At 31.2% G+C, this 23,173-nt stretch overlaps 2 protein-coding genes across 5 annotated transcripts in view; both read right to left on the bottom strand.

Annotated features, from left to right (window-relative positions):
• LOC111420941 (AMP deaminase) overlaps window positions 1-8,966 on the bottom strand; it is a 35,499-nt gene extending 26,533 nt beyond the window's left edge. Inside the window, exons 1-4 of one of the 4 annotated variants that reach the window (XM_071197852.1) lie at window positions 7,751-8,966; window positions 7,578-7,640; window positions 3,376-7,401; window positions 2,856-3,294 (exon numbers count right to left, since the gene is read on the bottom strand). In XM_071197852.1, the coding sequence (XP_071053953.1) occupies window positions 4,464-7,401; window positions 7,578-7,640; window positions 7,751-7,821 (3,072 nt within the window). In that variant the 5' untranslated portion in view covers window positions 7,822-8,966 and the 3' untranslated portion in view covers window positions 2,856-3,294; window positions 3,376-4,463. Of the gene's footprint in view, window positions 1-2,553; window positions 2,663-2,855; window positions 7,402-7,577; window positions 7,641-7,750 lie in introns of those variants that run through there. The other 3 variants (XM_071197851.1, XM_023054035.2, XM_071197853.1) reach the window with 3 other exon arrangements.
• Window positions 8,967-12,550: 3,584 nt separating this feature from the next.
• On the bottom strand, window positions 12,551-22,916 carry LOC111420913 (kinesin-like protein 98A). The gene is made up of 16 exons (XM_071197346.1): window positions 22,723-22,916; window positions 22,533-22,602; window positions 21,997-22,469; window positions 19,661-19,790; window positions 18,938-19,588; window positions 18,655-18,881; window positions 18,480-18,602; window positions 18,113-18,422; window positions 17,899-18,033; window positions 17,698-17,814; window positions 17,366-17,589; window positions 17,080-17,305; window positions 16,692-16,874; window positions 14,028-14,195; window positions 13,910-13,973; window positions 12,551-13,851 (listed from the first exon to the last, which is right to left on the bottom strand). Exons 1-16 carry the CDS (start codon window positions 22,767-22,769, stop codon window positions 13,442-13,444), a joined length of 3,558 nt encoding a protein of 1,185 aa, XP_071053447.1. The 5' UTR covers window positions 22,770-22,916; the 3' UTR covers window positions 12,551-13,441.
• Window positions 22,917-23,173: the final 257 nt, after the last annotated feature.

The following is a 23,173-nucleotide window of genomic DNA, read 5'->3' as shown; positions in this document are numbered from 1 at the left end:
CGAAAAGCTTCATCAAATGTAGACACAGCGATAAGTATTCCATTTTCAAGATTATCATCACCTTCTGATTCTTTGATAAATTCGACTTATAGAAGTAAATGTTGAAGAAATTCCATAGTAGTTCAGTTCGAGTTACAGAGAAATTCGAGTTCAATTTAGAGAGATAAAAACACATTTGAAACCTAGTCGAGATATAGAAGTTCGAGTTAGGACTGTATATGTGATTCTATGTTTGTTTGTTAGGCCAAAACGTTGGTTGCTCTTTTTCACGTCTATCTTGTTGTGCTAAAATTTTATCCCAATCTTGCGGTTCCCTTTTCATTAGTAATTTTGGTGGTGTGTTCTTCCACTTTGGGTTTTCTTTAAGACTTCTCGCATATCTTCTACACTCACTTCCTCTCGAGTTTCTATCTGCCCTTCAGTATGCTTTTCTTCCTCCCCTCCTTCTTTAAATCTTGCAGCATAGTAGTCCTTTCATGTTTTCAGTATGATCTTGCTGGTCGTTTATCCGTCTCCATTTTGGTTCATACATTCCATATTTGCTTTACTTTTCACACAGTTTCCTTCCATACGCTACTCAAGTTTGCTGTATCCTTCCATATACTGCCCAAGTTTGCTGTATTGCTCATTTCACGGCTTCCCTTGCTTCTTGCCTCCTCCGTCGATGTAGTTACTGTTCTGTGGATGTTCTTGTAATCTATTTCAAGCTTCTTTTTTCTATTCCATTTTTCCATTCCATTAAACCATGCGGTTCTTGTGGTTTTATTCTATATACTTCGATCGCAACCCCTATCATTGATTATTCCTTCTATCATTGAGAGTCCAATAGTCTTATGTCTGTACTTCTTGCTTTTCTAGATCTCTTGTTTCTATTAAATTCTCCTTCATCCTTCTTCTTTCTTGTATCTCAAGTTCTTTTGTTTTTAGTATCTCAACTTGGTGTTAGCTATCAATAATCAGTGTTCTGCGCTGAGTTCTGCTCCAATTATGGAGCAGCGTGGTTCTCTTCCAACTGCTTTGATTATCTTACTAATAGTTTTCCGTTTGAACCACGTGTTTCCTATTAGTAGTTGGTTATTGATGCAGAAATCTATCATTCTTTCGCCGTTCTTGTTCAGTGTCTGTTTTCCCATATCTTTGGTTTTTATCTTGTCCTATTTGGACGTTCCAATAGCCGATTATCATAACATGCTTACACTTGCTTTGTGGTTTCAAGTGGTTACCTTAGCTTCCACACTTCATTGATACCCATAATGTGTCTCCATCTCACCTACCAGTTCTGTTTCTTTTTGTATCTATTATTATCCGTTACATCGCTGGTCGTCTTTTGTTCCAACAATCGTTCTCCAAAGCGCTCGTTACTTCTATGAATCAATTACAACGCCATTTTAACGTTTGATTAACTTCGGCATCGATTAACCTTTGCGTTACTCACTTAATATTGTGATTTGATAGGAGAACTATATGTGTTTTCATAGTTTAGTCTAATAGTTTCAAAAATCGAAACTACAATATAGGTCAACCCAACCTCCGCTTAATCAATAATTTTCAAAATCCAAAAAATAATATGGTTAAAGATACTGATAACTTTTTCAAATCGAATATGCCACATCTTGCTTTCTGTGTCTCTAATATTAATATCATGCAGAGGTTCCACAGCAAGGTTTATTAATATCATGCAGAGGTTCCACAGCAAGGTTATTAATTAAAAAAAGCTATACTTTTACTATGCTCTTATTTCTTCTCAACCAACATTTATATTTTTTTTAGCTTCATGAATTCTCATTTTCTCTTAATTTTTGGATTTTATGGTTATTTATTCGAAAATTTTTGACTGAAATATATCTTATAATGATAAAAAAGTAGTATTGAATGAAGAAACAAAAAGTGGATTATAAAAACCGCATATACACTTTTTATATCTACTGGCTATTTAAATAACAGGTCTTGAAAACATTAAACTTGTATAATATTTATAAAACAACGCCAATAAACAACAAAACCTTTAAACATAAATAACACGTCTTCAACTCGTGTCTTGCATATCAATTGAAGTTTAATCAATGATCTGTTTTTAAGTGTGTTCAATATCAATAACAAAATTAGGAGCTGAGTAATTATTACTGAAATAGTATATTACTATTTAAAAAAATATCTTTTTTCGTTTTTGAAAACCTTAAACAATTATATGCCATGATTCGGTTAAATTTGAAATCTAACTTTCATAATTAAAAAAGTATCACTTTTTAAATATAAAGTTACAAGATTGGTTACCCAAACTTATCCATAAGTATTTAATGAATCATTGATAAGACTAATCGAGTTGGATAGACTAACTGAGTATAATGTACATACATGGAAATTCTAAAAATAGCAACAAGGTATTTCTACCATTGACGATAATCGTCATCCGGCGATAAGATATCGTCTTGTTATATTCACACAATAACATTATTACAAATTATTCCACAAAAACTTGCGTTTAAAATTTTGTCTACATGATTAGACAGTTTTAAAATTTTACTATTTCGTTTTATAAACCAAAATCTCTACCTTTTTGATGACACATATCCAGATCGAAGATCCCAGCACATCTTTTATTAATGCTTTCTGATGATATCTGAACTTGAACGAATCCATCTGTCATTGCGTCATTAAAAATTACCTTTCAAAAAAATACCGAAGAAAAAAATAACCAAAAAAAAAACGCCAAAAATAGTTCAATTTTCCAATAACATTGTCATTGCAATCAGATCACTTTTAAAATCATAATTAATTTAAATAAATTCATTAAATAAAAAATAAGATATTTTAACATTGGAATTTAAAATATAAAACATAACCTTTTTACTCACCCGTTCTGCTGCTTTGCGTCAAATTGCTATTGCGATCATGATCCCCATCTCCATCGTCCGTATAAAAAGCCATAGTTTTGGAGAGACCGTTCAAGTACTTCCTTTCCATGGCGAGCGAAAGGAGAACGTCCTTTCTTCTTTTGCGAATATTCTCAATTACCAGAAAGCGTTAGCACACGATGTGGCTGGTAAAGAGAGGAACACTGCGACGACGACGTTGCTCAGTTATTGATTTGCAAAAAAAGGGGGGATCCAACCGACCACACCATATACACGTTTGTTGTGTACGGTTACACGAAGGAATACACAAATAACAAAGTGCATAAGTGGATTGGACAAAGGAAACGATTTGAAACGATTTTTATTAACGATTCAGCTTTATTTTAAAATTTTTTGCTTACCTAAAATTTACTTAATCATTTAAATCTGTATCTTTATCCTGTAAATATGAAATCAAATTTATTTAATACTGAAATCTCGAAAATTTACTGTAATATTCTTGTTGAAATATTTTACTTACAATTAGAACGTTTTCGTTATCTACATGAAGCACTTGCTTGCAATAACTATTTTGAATAATTCATGTTCAGTGTGACTTAACGAAGATAACAAATTAGGTAAACAAGTGTTTCAGAAAAATATTGTGATTTCGTAGAAATAACCAATTGTAACATCATCATTTAATTTAATTTGGATATTTAAACGTGTTTCTAATTTTACTATATCTACAAATACTAGAAATCAACAATACGTAATATATTTATTTTTTATAGAATTCCAGTTAATTTCAAAATTTGTTTTGTTCATCTCTCATTATTCAGTGTTTGTGATTAAGTCCAGTTCAAAATTGATGCTATGTATTAGAAAAGGCTTTAAGGGGACATCAAACTGAGCATTACTATTGCATCAATTTTAATTTTGGCTAAAGAAGACTTTAACGCAATGTGCAAAATGCAACATGAAAAAGCAAAACATGCCTTTACAACTTGAGTATGACTTTACTAGATTTATTATACACGGCGGAAAGTTTGCTCGGTTTGGCGTTTACCCCAAAAACACTTTCTTGTACATAGTTTGCCAAAGAAGCCTAAATGATTAAAGATTTATCTTTTTAATTATCTTATTATAAATCGATAGTAAAAGAGATACAATAGATACATGTTGAAATTAATCCATTTTAAAATCGGAATAATGCAAGATTGCAAAAACGTTGTCTAAGAAATGGGATTATCCAACATCGAAATCAGCCGAGTTAGTATTTCAATGGAAGACATACCTTGCAAAAAATAATTAGTTTCGTATTATAGAATTTAAAATTTTTTTTTACTATCCATTTATATTAAATAAATGTGTTAATGTTTAACAATTATTGGCAGAAGAAGTATTTTTTCTATTAAGTAACAGCAGCTATATAATTATTCTAACATTTTTCAAATTTCGTTCACACAAAATTCAAAACAATCATTAAATCAGTACTCTTTGTTATTTCGCTTTATCAGTTTTATTTCATTTATTAACGAATGTGTAACTAATATTATCTGAGACGAAATAGACTAAATTGAATTATATCGATCAAAAATTCTTTTTCGCTTAATTCCAATTAATTATTTATTTACTCAAATCGAAATCACTATCATTAGATGTTTTAGTCTCTTGCTTTGTACTTTCTGAGTCCGTATCTAACATTTCTAAAACTTTCATTTTTCCATCATCAGATTTTTTCAAAGAATCCTCATCAACTTTAATCTTTTCATTTTGACCATCTTGAATTTCCACATTACTATCTTCCTTATATTCCACATTTCCTTCTTCTTGGTATTGTTGTTGTTCTTGTTGATATTGTTCTTGGTCTTTTTGATATTGTTCTTGTTCTTTTTGATATTGTTCTTGATCTTTTTGATACTGTTCTTGTTCTTTTTGATACTGTTCTTGTTCTTTTTGATATTCTTGTTGTTCTTCTTGATATTGTTGTTGCCCTTCTTGATCCTGTTGTTTTTCTTGATATTCCTGTTGATTTTGATTTTCTTCTTGATACTGTTGTTGCCCTTCTTGATACTGCTGTCCTTCTTGATATCCTTCCTGTTGATACCCTTCTCTATATTGTTCCTGTCCTTCTTGATACTGTTCTTGATTTTGATAATACTGATCATACTGGTACAAGGGTTGTCCATTTTCATCGTATTGAACAATTGGTTGCCCATTTTCGTCGTATTGAACTACAGGTTGTCCATTTTCGTCATATTGCGGGTAATATTGACCATCGTCATAACCAATAGGTTGACCATTTTCATCATACTGCACATTTCCCTGGTCGTAATTGGCATATTGAATTGGTTGACCATTTTCGTCGTATTGAGTGTTTTCTTGTTGATCGTTTGGTTGATATTCTGCGGTTGTATATTCGGTTGTAAGCTTGTTATCTTGAGGTTGATCTTCAGTAGGAGGAAGCTGTTCTTTTTCAGTGTTTTCATCTTCTTTTAAATTATTCGTTACATCCTCAATGTTTTCAAGCTCTTTTTCATTTGCGACATGTTTAATAATTCCATTTGGAATGATTTCTTCTTTAGTCGATATAATCTCTTTATCAATTTCTGGGTTAACATCGTCATTTTCTTTTTCAGCCTTATATTCGTTTCCACTAATTTCTGCATCATTTTCTTTATCATCTAATTGTTCTTTTTCCAATAAATCACCACCATCTTCCTTTAACTTAATATCTTCAACATATTCTTCTTTTAATTCTACATCTCCTTTCATATTTGAATCAACTTCGCGATTTTCTTGTAACATATTTTCCTTTTGAGTTTCTTCCAATGAATCATGTTTTTCTTCATATAGTTCTTTATTATCCGTGTCTTTGGGTTGAATTGAAGCTGATACGATAATATCTTGAGGTTCAAATGATTCTTTTTCGACATCTGAGTTTTTATCTTCATCATTCAAAATTGTTTCTTGGTAATTTTCAATATCATCCTGAGCGGTACAAATTTTTTTTGTACCTTCCAACATTTCATCTTGAAACACTTCCGAAAGTACTTGATCTTCAGTTTCATCTACATCAGATTTTGGTAAATCATCAAATTTAGGTAAATCCAACTTTAATAAATCATCGGATTTTTGTAAATCATCAAATTTTGATTCAATTTTATGGTCATCATTTTCTTTAAAATTTGTTTGATGATTATCAACAAAATCAACTCTTTTTTGGTAACTAGGCGAATATTTTTTATAATCCGAATAATTTGTATTCCTAATTTCTGAATTTAATAAAATACTGTCTTGCTTATTCTTTGAACTTCTATAATCATCCACAAATCGATTCGCATCTCCATCTTTATTATACCTTGAATAGTCTAAATTTTCTTGGCTACTCGATGGTGGGCATCGCCCCAAATAATGATCGTACCAAGAAACGCGGTTTCTACCAGGACTGGGACTCCGAGAAACTCTTTGGTAATTTGAAAAACATGATGAAGTTGAAGGCAAATAACTCCTATCCGATATCTTCGGATATAAAGTGTATTCTATGTTTATTTTTGTCCCAACGTCCAAACTGGGATAATTCGATAATTGATAACCTAAATCTTCGCTTTGATAATTTTTGGTGGGAGATACCGAGTAATTTCTGGATGGGGATGATCTAAAATCTTCATTTATTACTTTAGAAATAGGCTTATATCCAAAATCTCGTCTATTATCTTCATATCTACGAATTTCTGGACTTGGTGAAACGTCTAGATGTCTTTTTCGAAAAGACGGAGACGCCAACGGACTCTTTGATTTTGGAGATGTGTACGATTTCGTTACTCTTTCGGGAGCGCTCCAACGATTCCTTCTAAACTGGAATTTATTTTTCCTAGGCAACTGAAACTTAGGTCTCCATCGAATAATTCGTTCTAGTTTATTATCGTTTATTGGCGATGATTTTCTTTCAGGCAAATCAGAATCTGATAATGAATCAAATAAATCTTCGTTTGTAACACTTCGGGGTCTCTCTGGAAATTGAGTTTGTGGTTTTAAATAAGATTTTAAACTCTCTAAGTCGTCATTTAAATTATTTTGATTTCCATTAAGCACTTTTTGAATTGTTGGGTGCTTATAAAGATCCCCATTTTGATACTTTGGGTAATTTATTTTCTTATTTTCTGGAACAACGCTTAATCTTTCGGAAATTGTTGATGTTATTGGAGATTTACTCCGAATTGAATCAAAGTTGTATTTTTTATGTATTGGAGACGTCGATAAATTCGACGCCGAATAATAATGGAGTTCATAATCGTCCGTTAAATAATCATATTGTTGTTCTGCACGATCATAATGTAATTCAACGGGATTATAATGAACATCCCCGGTCATTCTTTTTAAATAACTCGTATATTGCTTACGAAATAATTTAAAACGTTCCGTTTTAGCGGCTAATAAAGCCGATCTATTTTCTATCCTTTCTAATGCTTTCACAATCCTTTCATTCCTTTCGTGTCTTTTTATATCGTCCTCTAAAAAATTTTGATATTGCGTTTGTAGTTTCTTATGTTGAGCTTCTTCCCTGTGGTTTAAAATTAAATTTGAAATAATTTTACGGAAAGTATAATTTTACATCGCGTTAAATTTATAAATAAATTAATAAATTAAACTGTTAGCACGAATATCGTTTTGAAATTTATTTTTGTTAAACTAAATATTTCTTAATGGACTTTCTTAATAAATAATAAAAAAACTTACTCATCTCTGGTATACTGAACCATTTCATTGAACTTCATTTCTAATCGAAGTCTTTCCTCTTCACTAAAAGTTAAAAGAAAAAAAATCGAAAAAACTAACCCCCTGTAGGGATGTTCAATACAAACAACCACGTCATGACAACCCTCACAACAAATACACTCGATTCGATTTACCTTTTCCTCAATTTCTCTTGAAGCTCAATGAACTTGCGGTAATAGTCCTCCGTGCATCTTGAAAATGACATCTTTCAAAAGTGAGCGTTTCAAAAAAAGTCGTCACAAAAAAACGTTGTATTTGATTAATAAATTGATGAGTTCACAGCACCAGGTGCTCACATACTGCGGAAAATTTCACGGTTTGCATGAAACGAACGGTTCGTGACACTGCGGCGGAACGCTAATCAGGTGCATCATGTACCAGGGGTTGGAACTTTTATTACACGAGCTTCCTACTTCTTGCGGCGCACTTCCTCCTACGGAATTCCACGCAAACCGAACAACAACGTAGGGTATAAAATAAAGTTTTAACGTTTTGAAAACGTTGAGGTGTTGTCGATTATCTTTGCTGCTATGGGGTTTGTTCGTTAATGTTTGACCCCGTTTTCTTTTCAGTACAATGGAAATCGGCCGTCCCCCTCTAAGTCACAAAAGATGTTATTGTTGTAAAGTAAAGGAAAAGGTATATCGAGTCAGTCGATAATCCATCGTTGGAATAATTTGTATAGTTTTATGCAGGAAGGACGCACGCGATCTCCGTACCAGGACGACGAAGGATCGCGGTTAAACTTGCAACTTGACCTTTCCATTCGTCGTTGGGACAAAAAGGACGAAAAAGATATATGTTTTAATGCGCAAATTTTTGACGTTGATGGTTACTTTAGATATAAATAGAATGAAAGTTGATTTTTAACTTTAAAATAGATGAAAGTTCAGCGAAGTTTAACTTTATCATTTACCTTCGAAATCTTTTAAAACTTTGAATTTAATAATAATTTATCCCTTGACCATTATTGTGGTTATAAAAGGATACTTATTTTTGTTTCTGAACTGACATACCCCCTTTATATATCTTTTAAAGCCGTCGAACTCAGGAAATTTATCATCTTAATGTTAGCATTTAACGTCACCATATGGACAGCCAAGGTTGTTAGATTTTCCCATTTATCATCTTATCTTCCTTCATTCCTTCACCCAGGAAAATGTATAACCTAGGTACCGTTATGTTCTTGAAATTCTTAATGATTCTCTCCTTTGAATGAAAAGATGAATCTATCTTGTTTTAGCACAAATTGTTCTTAAATTCTGAACAGTAAATCAATTATGCAACATAATGTTCTATAAGGATGATTTCAATGCTTTCATCACTGCTTTGAAAAGTTGTTTTTAAGTAATACAAATAAGGTATGACATTTCAATTTGATTTAAATAGCAGCTACATCGTAGCGCATCGTTGTGAAATTGATTGTGTCGCATCCTCATTTTTCGTCCTCTAGAAAAAAATACATTGGTTGGTCAATGCCAAACAGTTGAAATCATTAGAAAAGCAGTATGAGAAGGTTGATAGTCAACTTTGTTGTTTTATGGCCTTGTTACCACATTACGAAATATTGCGGCATCTGGATGAAAAAGTACTAAATATTGAATAGAGGTAAAAAGAAGGAAACGAAAGACTTGACGTTGATGTTTAACTCCAATAACTAATGATAAGAGTATAAATCTGGGATCCCTGCCACAAGAATTAGGCCTGGATATCGAAAATCAACAATTCCTGAAAGGCAGAACTCAGTCGAATATTAAAGCGTAGCTATATTATAAATAAATTATATGATAAATATTATCAAATATTGTTAACAAATCAAATTGAAATGTGAGGGGTATATATGATTGGTGTACAACGTATCTGCGAATAAAGCTACAGTGGAATTCACTACATAATAAATACCCGACACGAAACGAGGAATACTGAATCAAAAATTTGTAGAACGAAATATAACTTAAAAGTGCAGACTAAGTAGACAATTCATGAGAACGAATTGGTACTTCCACAGATAGATAACGCTAATGTACGAAGCATAACGTAAATAATCTTTCCAACAAATCACTTATATTATCAAAGATAAAATGTATAGAGGGATAAGTAAATAAAAAAAAGGTTTGTGCTTTTAGCATAAGAAACTTAAAACAAAAAGAGCAGTCGTTAGGAGACTGAAGAAGAGTCTCCACTCATATCTGGATTCTTTTACTGGCTTTTCTTCACTCATTTACTACTACCTTGCTTCTTCTTTTGACTTTGTTGGCCACAAAGAGAAATATTTTACATGATGCGACCTATGTTGCCTCTTTTAAGTACTTATAAGATATAAATAAAGATAAATAATAAGATATATATTATAAGTATTAAGAGGTAACTGCACTTTCCATGCTTTGCTTATAGGAAATGTCAGAAAGAAATATAAAAAAATTTACAATAAAGAAACAAAGTCAAAGAAGATCAGTAAAGAAGTCCATTATTACATCTCTATCAACATTCTGTTGTCAAGGTGGTCATTCTGAAAGTTGCAATGAAAATGAATATGAAAATCATATTATACAGGTGTCTCACGTAACTGGTTCGTTAGAACTTTTTTAGGTTCCAGTATTTGTATAGTTTTGAAATTTTGGTAGTATGGGTTGTTCAGGCGGAACTTTCGATCTAAAATATTTTCAAGATGGTTGCCACTTCCGGTCTACCGGAAGTAGACCATAACTTCGTTATTTTAAATGGAATACTATAGTTTTTATTACACCTTTTAATTGTACGTAAAAAAGTATGTTGACTTTCATAAAAGTTATTGGTACCTAGCGTTTTTTGTTTTTGAGTTATTTTGGTTTTAAACTTTTTTTGATAAATTTCAACATGCTCTTTAAAACTCCATATCTCAGCCAACGTTCATTCAAAAAAGATTTACTTTGGAACGATTACTCTTCAGATGTTGTCAAATAGATTGCCATTTGTTGTATCGGAGTATCTTATACAGGGTGGTCAAAAATTGAATTACAGTTTCTCCATATTCAATGGTGAGAAAGTCGAAAATTTTAAATGGAACGCCCTATATTTTATTAACCTACACGAAAGGGAATTTAATTCTCTACAATTTATCTATAAACATTCCTATACTTATTTATTGTAGTTTCTCTCATATTCGTAAATTTATCAAAACATGCAGAAAATGCAGGAAACCGTTTGTATTTTTATTAGAAGGCCATAACATTTTGACAGTTTTTTGTTTAATTTATTTCTATTATTATTTGTACTATTAACTACGATTGATAATCTTTTAGTTTACTAGCTTTTATTTACCAAAAATAACAAACAGAAGATCAAATAAATGAAACTATTAAAACAAAAAGTTAATGACAAATTAGTTTTGAATAAAAATATAAATTTGTTATTAAATTGAATTTGGAAATGCAATTAAATACGTTAAAATATTTATTTCGTTGTCTTCATCACTGGTGACCGGAAATATGCGATTTCTTTTGGTCTCGATATATCCAGAACTAATAAATTCTTTATCAATTTTTTGAAATTTTTCTCGTGATGGGCGTTAAGTTTGTTAGGCATCTCTCATTAAGTGTTCGACATATCTTGTCCAAAAGTTTATTGCATTCGCCATCAATACAAAATAAATTTCAAATATCGGCGTTGGAATAATTTACCATGATGTTCAATAACTTACACCCGTCGTCAAATGTAACTAATGGCAACAATAATACAAACATGGACCAAAAACTGTCAACATTCCATAGCTTTCTAATAAAAGAACCTGCATTTCGTGCATGTTTTAATAAATGTCGCAATATGAGGCAAACTACAATAAATAGGCATGGGAATATGTATAGGTAATTTGTAGAGAATTAAATTCTCTTCCTGATAGCCTAAAAAAATATGGGGCGTTCCATTTAAAATTTTCGACTTTCTCGCCATTGAATATGGAGAAACTGTAATTCAATTTTTAACCACCCTGTATAAGATACTCCGATACAACAAATGGCAATCTATTTGACAACATCTGAAGAGTAATCGTGCCAAAGTAGACCTTTTTTGAATGAACTTTAGCTGAGATATGGAGTTTTAAAGAGCATGTTGAAATTTATCAAAAAAAGTTTAAAACCAAAATAACTCAAAAACAAAAAAGGCTAGGTACCAATAACTTTTATCAAAGTCAACCTATGTTTTTACGTACAATTAAACTGTGCAATAAAAACTATAGCATTCCATTTAAAATAGCGAAGTTATGGTCTACTTCCGGTAGACCGGAAGTGGCGGCCATCTTGAAAATATTTTAGATCGAAAGTTCCGAATGAATAACCCATGCTACCAAAATTTCAAACCTCTACGAATAGTGGAACATGAAAAAGTTCTAACGAACCAGTTACGTGAGACACCTGTATAATAATATTTAAGTTTTTGTTCTTTTCAGAATTCTGAAAATTTCAATGAAACGTATTTTTCAGATGTTTTTGATTAACATGAACCAGTTTTATTTTTTACACATACTAGCCGTTTCATACCAAATCTAACAAGACATCTACGTATCATTCTTCATACAATTAATCCCCACCAATTTATTTCCCAATACGACATTCTTTAATCCACATCTGTTAATTTTTGTATGTTCTATCTAAAAATATAAGATTTTAATGAATAATAAACTATAAAAAGTATTAACTTACTAATTTTTTCAAATCTATTGTAATTAATTCATGCACTTCTTCAACACTTAACTACCTTCACCTTGAAGGATTATCTTTTTGCATCGTCCCATATAACTTTATCCAATAAAGGAATTCATGATTAAAAGGATTTAAGAGGTAATACAATCAAAGGAACTTCTTAAACTGAAAAAATTAAAATTTCAAAAATAAATTAAACAAAAACATAAAAATAAATAGGATGAAGGAAGTGTTTTTGGTGTTATAAATCACCAATAATTGTGATGTCCAAAGATTTATTTATATACATACACTACTAAATTTCATTTTTCTTTTAAATCTGCTATACATATAAATAAAAATATATGATGAATTAATACATAAATAAATCTAAAAAAAAATCTAAATTCCCCAAAAAAGAAATACATTAATCAATTCAAAATCAATACATCTTCTTATTATAAATGATAAAAAATAATTAACAAAAATACATTGCACAGAGCATTAAGAAAATTGAAAAAAATAATAAAGAAGAAGGAAATTATTAGCGTTTTTTTAATCATTTCTTTTAAATATCACACACGACTTTGAGGCCATGCTATCACAAGTAACAATTCTTCCATCTATTCTAAAATTAATTGATACAGTTATCACAATGGTAACAATAATTTTGATTCCATTCGGGCTTTCATTTTAAATATAAAAATACACCGAATATAAATACACACACTTTTAAAAGTTACTTGCATCAATTTACGTACTTACATATATCAACTTTTATTATTATCTTTTTTATTTAAAGAAGTATTTAAGCCTTAGTAGATTAGGTAGTAACTGGGTTAAGTAGATTTGTTGGTTTTAAGAGATCAATTAATTTCTTTCTTTTTTTGTAACAAAATGTGATGCATTAAAAAATTAAAATCATCAGGTAACTTTTTTTTTTTTTAAGTTGGTCATTTTTTAAGCGAAGAGAAAACAAAAATTTCCAAATTTTTCATTATCAAAATAAATAATTATACTAAATTAGAGTTTATTATTATTAAACTAAATCAGATTAATGCTTTTTTTTCCAACCACCATCCAAAAATTTCAACCAACCTCCTTCATTAATTATCACTAATTAACAACAATAAATGTAACAATCCTATACAAAAAAAAATTAAAAATAGACTAACTCGTTCCGTACTTTCCGTTTTCAAAAATCCCTTTTTGAAAAAAAGGGGAGAAATTTACTAAAGTTTCCCTTGTTATTGGTCCTCCATACGCCAGCGGACATGTCGGATGATTTTTACAAACTTCAATTAATCTTCTTAAATATAGTTGGAGTTGTTTTTTTCTGGATTGCGCCACCGTTTCCAAATTAGAAAATAATTGCCTTGATGGAAATGGAATTTGAGATACTCTCTCGCCGTATCGCGACTTCATAGCTAAGTGAAGATCTCTAAATCGACTGTAACGCCTTAATATTGACCACCGATCGTCAGCGGTTGTTATTCTCACTTCATATTCGTAATGAGTTTTTGAACCAGCTCCACGAACACAATAACTTGTTATTGTTACAATTGCATCCACATCAGAATCTGTTTGTATAATTAACCAATTTTAATTAAAAAAAAGAAAAATTTTAAGAAATATTACCCGTTATTATTGAAGGCATTGAGTGATAAATGTTGCAATAAGCTGATAAGTGCCTGCCATGTAGCTAAAGAAATTGTCATAATTTTTAATCTTTAAAAATATTAAAGAAATTACTTACTGGAATAGGCGGACTATAAAGTGCTGATGTTGAACCAGTATGTAAAGGCCTTATCGGACTAGGACTATCATGTAAATCTTGTAAAGGATGTTCGGCGGCTGGCGAAAGAATGGAAGACGAAGGACCAATTTTTAAAGACATGTATTGCTTTTGTAAATCCTGTAAAGTCTAAACATAAATTATGAAAACATCAGAAATATTGAGACAAAGAAATAAATCTAAGGAATATTTGAATGCATTTGATAAGATTGGTGATGACTCAATAAAAAAGCGGATCATTTTTAAGATTAGATAATTCTATTAAAAAGCGGCATCTAAGAAGTGAATTAAACAAAGTGTGGTGAATATAAGAAATTTCTTCGAATTTAAAGCATGTAAGTATAAAATAGAGAACCTAATATAAAGCTTGATATATAAATTATTAATAAAATTGCATCCAACAACCCTAAACATGAGTAATACAATAATTTCATTTTTGACTCATTATTTTAAGTACTATTTTAATCATGTTGTTTGAACGGATTCAAGTCAAAATAACTCTATCACGTTCGGCTAGTAAAATCGTTATAAGAACTAAAAAGCCAATAGATCCCGAAAACAGTAGAAGGATATTAAGATTGAATGGATAACATGTAAAAACGCCAATCGTTAATCTCTATTTACAGTTAACTCTGAGAAACGTTTAAATTTTGCCTTAAAATATAAAGATAATGATTTTTGGAAACAAGTCATCTTTAGTAATAAAAATAAATTTAATGTATATGGAAATGAGGAAGATATAATAAGCAAAACTCGGCAACTCGGGTAGCCCTTACTGGACGCGGTCAAGAACTTGCTGAAACGCTGCAAAAGACACACAAACATATGCCACATTCTGGAAATGCAGTGGAAGTGTGCAATGTCCAGAGACCTAGAACTAGGGTATCAACTGGTCTAGTATGGAATCGATAACAAGCAAGAATTTTTGACAGAATCATTAACATCGACAAGAAAACAGACCGTATCTTGACTGTTAAACTTGTATTGGATAGCCAGCCTATCATGAACGTTGTCTGCGAGTATGCACCTCAGACGGGGTGTAAGGAACCGAAAACTGAATCATTCTGGGAAGACTAGGATGAGTTCATGACTGACATACCATTTCTGGGAAGACTAAATTCGTCTTAGACAACCTAAATGCCCATGTTGGGAAAAACAGCGAAACAAGAGAGAAATTTCAAGGATTGCAAAGATATACAGGGTGAACCACGTCTGCGCAGTATGCACTCTACCGAAACCTGTTAAGAAAATTATAGATCGGACAGTGCAAATTAAATGGAAAGAGCTCTCTGAGCCAAAGGGTGACACCCTTCTAGAAATTCTGAAGGAATATATGAAAAACACTTCTTATGCCACGGCTGATAAGATGTGGATTGGTTTCGAGAGAGAATGCAGGAATAGAGCCAGTGACAGAATGGATACCATCGGAAATAAAAAGCTGGCGTACAAAACTTAGCAAACAACGAAACAGGAAACTGATCGCATCATCTATGAAAACTCCAAAGTCGCAGCAAACGAGGCTGTAGCGCAGGCCAGAGCTAAATCTAGAGAAGCTTTCTATAGTTAAGTCGAGAATGCGAAGTATGATGCTGAGATTTTTAAATTAACCTATAATAGACATAGTGCAAAAGACCTAACGACCTAATGATAGATAAACGATGACATAAATAGCAAGTGGTATGAATACTATAGGGAGCTAATGAACGAAGAGTTGGACAACTCAAGCATAAAGTTGGAACCTCTACAACCAGCCAGTCAAGGACTAGGCGGCGTTTTTTTTCCGCTGAGCTCATGATGACATCACCTCCAAACTATTTCATGCAGATCAGATTGTGGTCAGCGTAACTCCAAACATCTTCTCATAGACTAGAACTTGTATCTCCTTATATCAGAAATTGATACAGAACACTTGTAGGCTTCGTTATAGAGTCTGGATAATATAATTCCAGACTTTACTTGCAGTTAGAGTTTAGCCATTACAATTTTCGCTATTTTGGTAGAGATTAGAGTTTAGACAGTGTATCACAAGACACTTAGATGTTTAAATTTCGTAATTTACGTCTTATTAGAAACTATAAGTTCTTTCTGGAAATGTTTTGTTTGAAATACATTTGTTTCTAATAATCTTAAAAATCTCGCCCTTCATTTTTGTATCTTTCTGTATCTAGAAAACACCATTTATAGCAATTTGGTTTGTGGTTTCCGTATACTAGAGATACAAATAAGGAACGCAATATCTTATGAATCTTAATAGTGTCCTCCTGGTGTACACGTCTATACATTCATGATATTGATAAATTCCATTATTAATAGAACCATTCAAACACATGTTAAAAGGATAGACAATATCAAATTCTTAGTTACTGGTGTATAAATAAGAGTTTTGAAAAAGAATTGATTGAAAATCTTTACTTAATGTGACATGAAAACAATGATTGCTTTTATGTTTGCGTCAATATCTAAGAACAAATATATCTAAAAAGCTTTAAAAAATTGTTAATTACTAAAAAAGAAAAATAAAATACAATGAAATTAATATTGTTAGAATTACAAGAAACCATTAAGAAATATTAAAAAATATCCAACGCCACAAAACATTTTAAATAAAGTGTTAATTAGACTTACAGCAATTTGATTATCAATTTGAGCTTTTGGACAGCGCGAGTCCAAGCTTTTCATAATTAGGTGCTTTTGCTGTGCGACCCTCTGAGCCAATCCTCTTAAAGCTTCGCTGTCGCGTCTTCGTTTTCGCGTCACCGGCGATTTGTTCTCTACAGAACTAGACGATTGCGAATCACTGCCTACATACTACAATGGAATTTAACGAAAAATTATCAAAAAAAGCTAAATTAATATAGGCTTAAAAAGAAAATCAATGGAATCATCTAATTCAAGAAAAAAAAGCAGGAAAACAAATTTCGTTTTAAATGATATTTTTCATGCCATTTTATCAATGAGGTGTTATTTTTAATATAAAGCAGTCGTGCTAAGTTTTATTTTAAAAAAATCTTACTTTACACTCTTGGCTCTCTGTACTGGACATATCACTTTCATCATGAACATTATTCGTTCTTAACTCTACTCCGCTATCGCTCATAAAATGTTCCATAACTGGATCGGCTGTTAGATGAGTTGAACAACTACTGGCTGCCGTATGATAAGTATCGCTACTTAACGAAGCAGTTCCAACACTATTTGGACATTGAACGGAATTAATTTTCTTTAAATTTAACGTTAATCTGCAAAACAAATGAAAAGAACTATTTAAAGAAGCGATTTAATTTATTTGAAATCCTTACGATTGTTTTCTTTGGTCAAGTTCATGTAATTGTTGTTCAGTTCTACAAGCTAAAGATTCCTTTAAAGTCTGCAAATCTTCGTTATGTGAAGGAACTCCAAGTTCCATTTGTTCATCAACTAAATCTACAAGACGTTTATCTAATTTTTCAACTGCTAGTCGTCTTTCAGCCAATGTTTGTACCCGTCGTTCTAATTCCGCTTGTAATTCAGCTAATTCTTTTCTCTAAAAGTACCAAATTTATTTAGAAAAATAGTTTTAATTTATAAACAACTCCTAAATGATAAACACTAAGCTAATATTAATCATATGGAGTAAAATTATGTCCCTTACATGTTGAGTAACTAAATCTTGTATAACCGCATGTCCTTTCACTCCATTTAATAAGTCAATTAAATAATCAGATTCAGTATCTGATAATGAGTTAGTTTCAGATTTATGAATTAAATCCTGAAATTAAAAAAAAGACACATAGGAAACAAAAAAAAATTAATAGAGTGAAATTTAAACCAAAAAAGTGTAAATAAAAAATACCTTTAATAAATTTTTATGATTTGGATTGGGAAATGCAAAATCGTTCAGATTGGCTCCGATAAATTGCAAACAATTTCTTAATCTACAGGATAATTGGTTTTTGAGGTCTTTCAGATGGATATAATCTTCCTGAATCTACAGGAGTATAGATAAAAAAATATGGAAATAAATAAATTAAAAAAAATAATTGATTTTAAGACATTTTTAATCATACCTCCCCCATAATTCTTTTCCTCTCCCTTTCCAATTCTTCTCTTTGCAAAATCAACTCTCTCTCTTTCTGTTGAAGTTCTTGCTCTCTCTGTTTTTGTTGTGCGGTTAAATTCCGCCAATTTTCCTGTAATTGTCTCGCTTGAGCAGCGTGTTCTCTTTCCATGTCACGCTTTTCAGCTTCTAATTTCGCCTGGGCTTCTTCCAAGCTTTTTCTCCGTCTTTCAAACTCCTCTTGTTCTTTTTCCAAGATTTCTTTTTCTTTCTCAAGGTTTATTCTTTGAGATTCAATGTCGTAACGATCATCGTCCAATCTAAAAAAAATATTATGGAAAAATGGGTACATTAAAACGTATGTGACAAATAATTACGGTGGTAAATTATCAATTGATGTTGCTAAATCAGGAGTTGACCAACTTAGTAAACTTAATCTTGCCAAGTTTATAGTTCGCTCTCCTTTCCTTAATTCAGCAGCTTCAGCTGGATCATTAAAACTATATCAAAAAAATTAGTTTTATTTCATATATTATAATTAAAGTATTTTACCGAAAAACGTGAGCCCTTCCAAGAAAAATAATACATCCTTGCGACAACCTAGCTGGAGTTTCAATTAAAATATTGTTTAACCAAACTTGAGCCCCTGGAATTGGGTTTAAAATTGCTACACCATTGTCGAATGTAATTGTACAATGTTTTGGTTCCATTCCAGATCCGCGAAGAGCAATGTCTTGTTTTTCATCAGAATCTTCAGTTCCAATAGTAGTTATTCCCTCCTAAATATATAAAAAAAACAATTAGAAAAATATACATATAAATTTTTTAAACTAACTTTTAAATGATATAACGTAACTCCAGTACTTAAGGGATCATCATCAATTGCAACAAGATGAGGCCTATCTGAATCAAGAACAACTCCAGGTCCAGCTTTGCGAAGTCCTAACGCTCGTTGTTCTCTTAAAATAGCCTGAGCTTCTCGCCATTTTCCTGCCCACTCTTCCGTTAATTCTTTTTCCCTAGCTTCTTTCTCTTGTAACTGTGCTAACATATCATCAGATCTGTGTTCGTTAAACATCAAAGCTTTCAATTTTGAAATTTCATCTCTCAACTCTCTAATTAATTTAACATTGGGATCTTCGTTAACCGTTGGTTTATTAATTATATTCTTGGCTCTATTAGCGTATCGTAATGTACTTAACGTTTCTCCATAGTTGCAATCGGCAGGACTTATTGCTGCTATCATAATAGTTTTGGAATTTCCACCCAAACTGTCCTTTAATAACCACGTTAAAACCGAATCCCGATACGGGATAAAACAAGATTTTTTATGGCCGTTTGTGTCAAGTGATAATTCTGCTAAAGCTGATATAACCGATCCTAAAGTAACTAAAGATTTATTGATATGAGCCCCCTCTTTTAATCTTTGACCAGTTGCTCCTGTTGTGTCAGCCCGTTCGCTACCAGCCAAATCCACTAAATGTATCTAATAGAAAATTATAAAAATAGACGTTTTGTATAAAAAATAAGTTTTGAGTGACGTTTTTTACAATAATACCTTAGATACGGTTTCACTTGGGACTCCATCACAGTAACCCGCTTGGACGAATGTAATGGTGAATATTGCGTGGCTACGACTACTCACATCGTTCATGTTTGTGGCTGCTGTAGTTCGATGAGCGTTTCCTCTAAAACAATTAAATTATTGCAAAATAGAAGAATGAATAATAGTTATTAGTTAACCAGTTATGAAAAGACTAATTTTAACTACCAAAATTAGTCGGTTCATAACGTGTTAAGTACAAAATTTTATCTAATTCCATTGAAAAAGCAATTTTTGTCAAGAAAACTTGATTTATTCTGTTAGTGATAGATGTCAATTTATCAATTTGTTAGGTAACAGCACTAGTGATGTAATCAAATCATTACATCACTAATTAACCTTATAATTGAAGTTTTATCCACACTTATGAACCGTATAAAGTACCACTTTATCCACTAGTGGAATAATGAAAAATACAATCTTAATTACGTCCTATTTATTATTTATATTAACATTAACATTTATATTAATAGACATTTCTTTCTTTGATTTGTCACTTCCATTTTTCACCAACTTTACCTTTACAAGTTTCACACTTTTATAAATATGTTACAAATGGAGTCGATAAACAATCGAAAATAAATAGCAACAATTCAACACCTCCCCAATGTTTTTTTAGTTATTGGTTAATTGCAATAATTTTTGATGTGACAGCCGCTGTCAGAGTAAAATGTCAAATCATTTTTTGATAACTTCAGATGATTGTGGATAAAACGTTGTATTGCATGCGTGTTTTAGATGCATTTTATTCACATAAGAAAATTAAACGCTGGAGCTTAAAATGCTGTCTAAAACACTTACATAATAAATAACTATTATCTACGACTGCTTGGATAAGTCATCATTACCACACTCATTTGAGGTGATTTGAGTTACGTAATGAAGTTCATTACCGCACTAGTTTCATTACCTAACGCATTTTTAGCCCAGTCAGAACAGACTTAATTTATTGAAACGACCAACAATACAAAAGAAAAAATGCTACCTATTTAAAGAGAAACAATACTATTTATTATAAACATTAATTAATAATTAACACTTATTCCAGATGAGTAAACATGTTATTGTAACTGACATTAATTCAAAATTGTCAACAATCATTTCAAAATATTTTTATAAATGTCAAAATAGACCTTTTTAAAGAAATTGATTTTTAAGTAATTTTTAGTAGTCGTAGATAAAATGTTGTATATCACACGTGGGCTAGAGCATACTTACAGTACTAGTGTGATTACGTTTCTAGCCCACTTGTAATATAAATAACTATTATTAACAATATATGGAATATTGTATGGACTGGTCCAGTAAAAATAATTCCAAGAAGCGTAATCATTACTTAACCCATTTAAAACCCATTTGCAGTTGCGCACCACTGTTTAAAAATTCTAAACATTGGAACATTTAAAAGACTTTACATGTTTTGTCCACTGCTGAATATCCCCCATAAACTTCATGGCCTTAAATATCCATGATAAGGAAGGTTTTTAGCTAATAATTCGTCACGCTGGCCAGGCGAGGTGACGAATGTTTTATTCAGTCACTGTTAAAAAGTAGTACTAACGACACCAGAGATGTACAGTACAGTACATACAGTATTACAGTATATGTCAAACAATTACGGTAACCAATGGTAGAATTAAAAAATCACATATTTAAGCAATTAAATTAGACCTTATAATAAGTTGAAATACATTCCTTTTAATTTACAAAGTTTGCTTAAGATTTCTAACAGTATCAGGGAGTTATTAAAATGCATCTGTTCTTTCAAGAATTCTCATTATTTTCATACATTTTTGGCAACATGTTAGCTCTAAGAGTATACGCCAGGTTTTAATCAAAGCGTTTTTGATTAAGTAAAAAAGTTTCAAGTTATGCTGTCAGACAAAAATGTTTGAAAAACACTTCCTTTACTCCTGTAAATCAAGAATTCAATATCTGACAAAATAAAATATGAGAACCTGAATACAGAAAAAAGCTGAAAGGAAAAATACATCACAATAAAAAAATATTTAAGGAATATTTTATTCTACTTTTAATTTTCCTTATAAAAATAACATAAAATGCTATTTAAAGTGATTATGTTTTAAATCACTGAAGCTATCTTTATGACACATCACTACTTTACTGTTAATAAATAATAGATAAGATTTTCCTGTTACTAATAATAAGTGTGATAACCAGAGCCCAGATTGTTTAGGAAACATGTGCCCCTCCATACACTTTATGTTATTTTGCTAAACATTAAGACTGGTGTTGTAAACTGCTTAGGCTGTGGTCATAAAAGTACTCACCTATTCATGCATTCTTGTATATGTCCATAATTTGTAACCAAACATGTTGTTAATCCTTGAACATAAGGTCCCCTTTTTGGATGTTCCCTTACTTTTAATGAAGCCCCTTCTCTCCCTCTAAGCAAATCAGCAACTCTTTCCTGATAAATCTCTAAATAACTGACTTGAACTCTATGTGTAGTCCCTCGTTTTGAATCTTCAGCCATTCGTTCAAACAGTGCTTTACAAATCCTTGGAATTAACCCTTGATTATCTGGGGAACCCATCATTGTGTAAGTTTTACCACTTCCTGTTTGACCATAAGCAAAAACGCACGCATTGTAACCTTCAAAGGCGCAATCTACTACTTCTGTTCCTAAATCTTTATAAACTTGTTCTTGGGAAGAGAAATTTACGGAAGCTTCGTCATGGGACCAATAGGAATGATCGAAAGTGAATTCTTTATAACGTATACTTTCATCCCTTGTGTTTGCCTAAAAAAATAATTTATTATTTTTAATGTATGTTATCACAAAATAAATTTGAATTTTTTTTACCTTGCAGTTTAAAATTCCTGTTTTTTTTCCATTCATTTGAATAATAAGTTTTGCCTCCATGTCAATCTCCCTATTAATAATTAATACAAATACATATAAATAATTTTTTTAAATAAATAAAAGTTCATTGTGCCATTTAATAAAAATCTTTGTTACATATGACTATTAGAGCATTAATAAAATAACTGACCTCTGATTGAAGGGGCGCACCCGCACGGCAACTTTAACAGAAGCCATCGTTTTATTAACTATTTAATTAATACTTTTAAAAATAATCACTTTACTTAATTAATTCTAAAATGTTTTAAAAATTCGTCAAGATTCGCACATCGCAGTTTATTTTGATCGACCATCTGTCAAAACACTGCACTTCTCCTTGTCATTTAGCCCCCACTACCATATTTGTCAACTTATTACCAACAGTTACACAAAAAAATACTGTTAGAAATCGTAGTCGAAAATACACGAAGTATCTTCGGATTAATTCGTAAAAAAAATTAATTGTAAAAATTAAAGAAAAATTTATAAATTTGATTTATAGACATTAATTAAATGGTTTTTACATTAAATTAAACGTAAAAAATTTATTTATATAATGTCAAAATTTATAAAATGATGTAATAAGAAAATTAAAGTAAATA

Source organism: Onthophagus taurus, chromosome 7 (genome assembly GCF_036711975.1).
Source record: "Onthophagus taurus isolate NC chromosome 7, IU_Otau_3.0, whole genome shotgun sequence".
NCBI classification, from domain to species: domain Eukaryota; kingdom Metazoa; phylum Arthropoda; class Insecta; order Coleoptera; family Scarabaeidae; genus Onthophagus; species Onthophagus taurus.
The sequence above is the reverse complement of the archived record's forward strand: the minus strand, read 5'-3'. Positions and strand labels throughout refer to the sequence as shown.